Source organism: Cebus imitator, unplaced genomic scaffold (genome assembly GCF_001604975.1).
Source record: "Cebus imitator isolate Cc_AM_T3 unplaced genomic scaffold, Cebus_imitator-1.0 Scaffold122, whole genome shotgun sequence".
Classification (NCBI taxonomy): Eukaryota; Metazoa; Chordata; class Mammalia; order Primates; family Cebidae; genus Cebus; species Cebus imitator.
Window position 1 is genome coordinate 2,623,446 of NW_016107437.1, and position 1,875 is coordinate 2,625,320.

The 1,875-nt window shown below is 40.9% G+C and overlaps 1 protein-coding gene across 1 annotated transcript in view; it reads right to left on the reverse strand.

Annotated features, from left to right (window-relative positions):
- Positions 1-1,875, reverse strand: part of RSL1D1 (ribosomal L1 domain containing 1) — a 16,720-nt gene that overhangs the window by 5,045 nt on the left and 9,800 nt on the right. The window contains 2 exon segments of the mRNA XM_017539932.2: positions 1,321-1,498; positions 1,585-1,718. Coding sequence (XP_017395421.1) covers positions 1,321-1,498; positions 1,585-1,718 — 312 coding nt within the window.

The following is a 1,875-nucleotide window of genomic DNA, read 5'->3' on the forward strand; positions in this document are numbered from 1 at the left end:
AAAAAAAAAAAAAAAAAAAAAAAAAAAAAAAAAAATTTGTTGGACACAATTAACATAGCTGGAGAGAGAAACCCTAGATCAGTCTAACAGCTAGCAAAAAATTAAAATTTATTTTTTGGAGATAATGTCTCACTCTGTTGCCCAGGCTGGAGTAAAGTGGCATGATCTCAGCTCACGCAACCTCCACCTCCCGGGTTCAAGCGATTCTCCTGCCTCAAGCAATTGGGACTACAGGCGCATGCCACCATGCTCAGCTAATTTTTGCATTTTTAGCAGAGACGGAGTTTCACCATGTTGGCCAGGATGGTCTCGATCTCTTGACCTCATGATCCGCCTGCCTGGCCTCCCAAAGTGCTGGGATTACTGGCGTGAGCCACTGTGCCCAGCCAAAACTGAATGTTTTTTCCTTCCAAAAGCTTCTTTTGCTAGAGTATGAGTAACACTGAAAACCTACAAACCAAGCTCAGGAGGTGTCAGCATACCCTCCCAAACCCAAATATGTGAACATTAGGTGAACTGGTGTGTTAAAATTATCCTAGTCATAGTCCCAGTGAATGTGGGTATATGCGTGTGTCCTGTGATGAAATAGCGTCTTTTCTAGGGTTGATTCTTGCCTGTCAGCCTTTTCCCTGAGTTGTCAGGATTAAGTTCCAGGTACCTACAACCCTGGATAGACTGGGTAATTATCTCAATTGCTTTTGTTACTGCCTCAAAAGAATATATAGTTCACATTTATTTCAATGTTTAATATTGTAAGTGTTTTGATCTTTATTTAGAACTAAGGTGATGTTTCTATACTGGAAATATGTGATAGGAACTTAGGCTGGGCATAGTCGCTGATGCCTCTAATATCAGCACTTTGGGAGGAAGAGGCAGGTGGATCGCTTGAGCCCGAGTTCAAGATCGGCTTGGGAAATATAGGGAGACCATGTCTGTACAAAAAAATTAAAATATTAGTTGGGTGTGGCGGAGCATGCCTGTAGTACCAGCTACGCGGGAGGTTGACACAGGATTGTTTGAACCCAGGAGGTCAAGGCTGCAGTGAGCCTTGAGGGCGCCACTGTGATCTAGCCTGAGGGACAGAGCCAGATCCTAGCTCTCTAAAAAAACCAGCAAGCACTGGATCTAACAAAAATTTCAAGAACACCCAATTAATCAATAAATCCAAGATATTTCTACCTTAACATGCATTACTGATACTAATATCAACTACCTCATATAAAGTGGGAACCATGAACACAAAAGGACAACCACCAGAAAACCAGAAAAAGATAACTGAAAACTCGAGCAGGGATGATGGTCTACCTCTCTCCTAGGGACTGAGTTTACCACCTTGATTATTCATCCTATGAGTATTTAAAATTCTACTAACTTTTTTCTTCTTATTAAGCATAGATTTTTTAGTGGCTTCATCCCAATTGCTGACAAACGAGGAAAAGATGGGAAGAGCGGCTGATTTCTCAGTTTTCACAAACAGGAGTTTCACGCTCTCCCACTTCTGAAACAAAGAAAAGAGTAACATCATCTATATATACTTTCTTTCTTTTAAATGAACAATCAATTGATGCACTTGCAATACTGTACCTCCGGCAATTTTTCTGAAAGTCCTTTGGTGACAGCAACAATGTTTTCAATGATGTGCTCAATCTGCATTCCAACGTGACCAATGCGTATAGCACTGCAAGAACCACTTTTAGAAATGTTTAAGACTGTTCCACCTATATAGTCATTGATCTCTCTTGATAAATTCTTGGACAGAAGGTTTACAGATACTGGAACTTTCTTTCTTTGATAGAAATGTCTCCCAATGAGTGAGGGTAAGAGCCGCCTAATTCTGGCATCAGTAAGGAAGAAGTCAAAAGTGCTCAGAAGGCG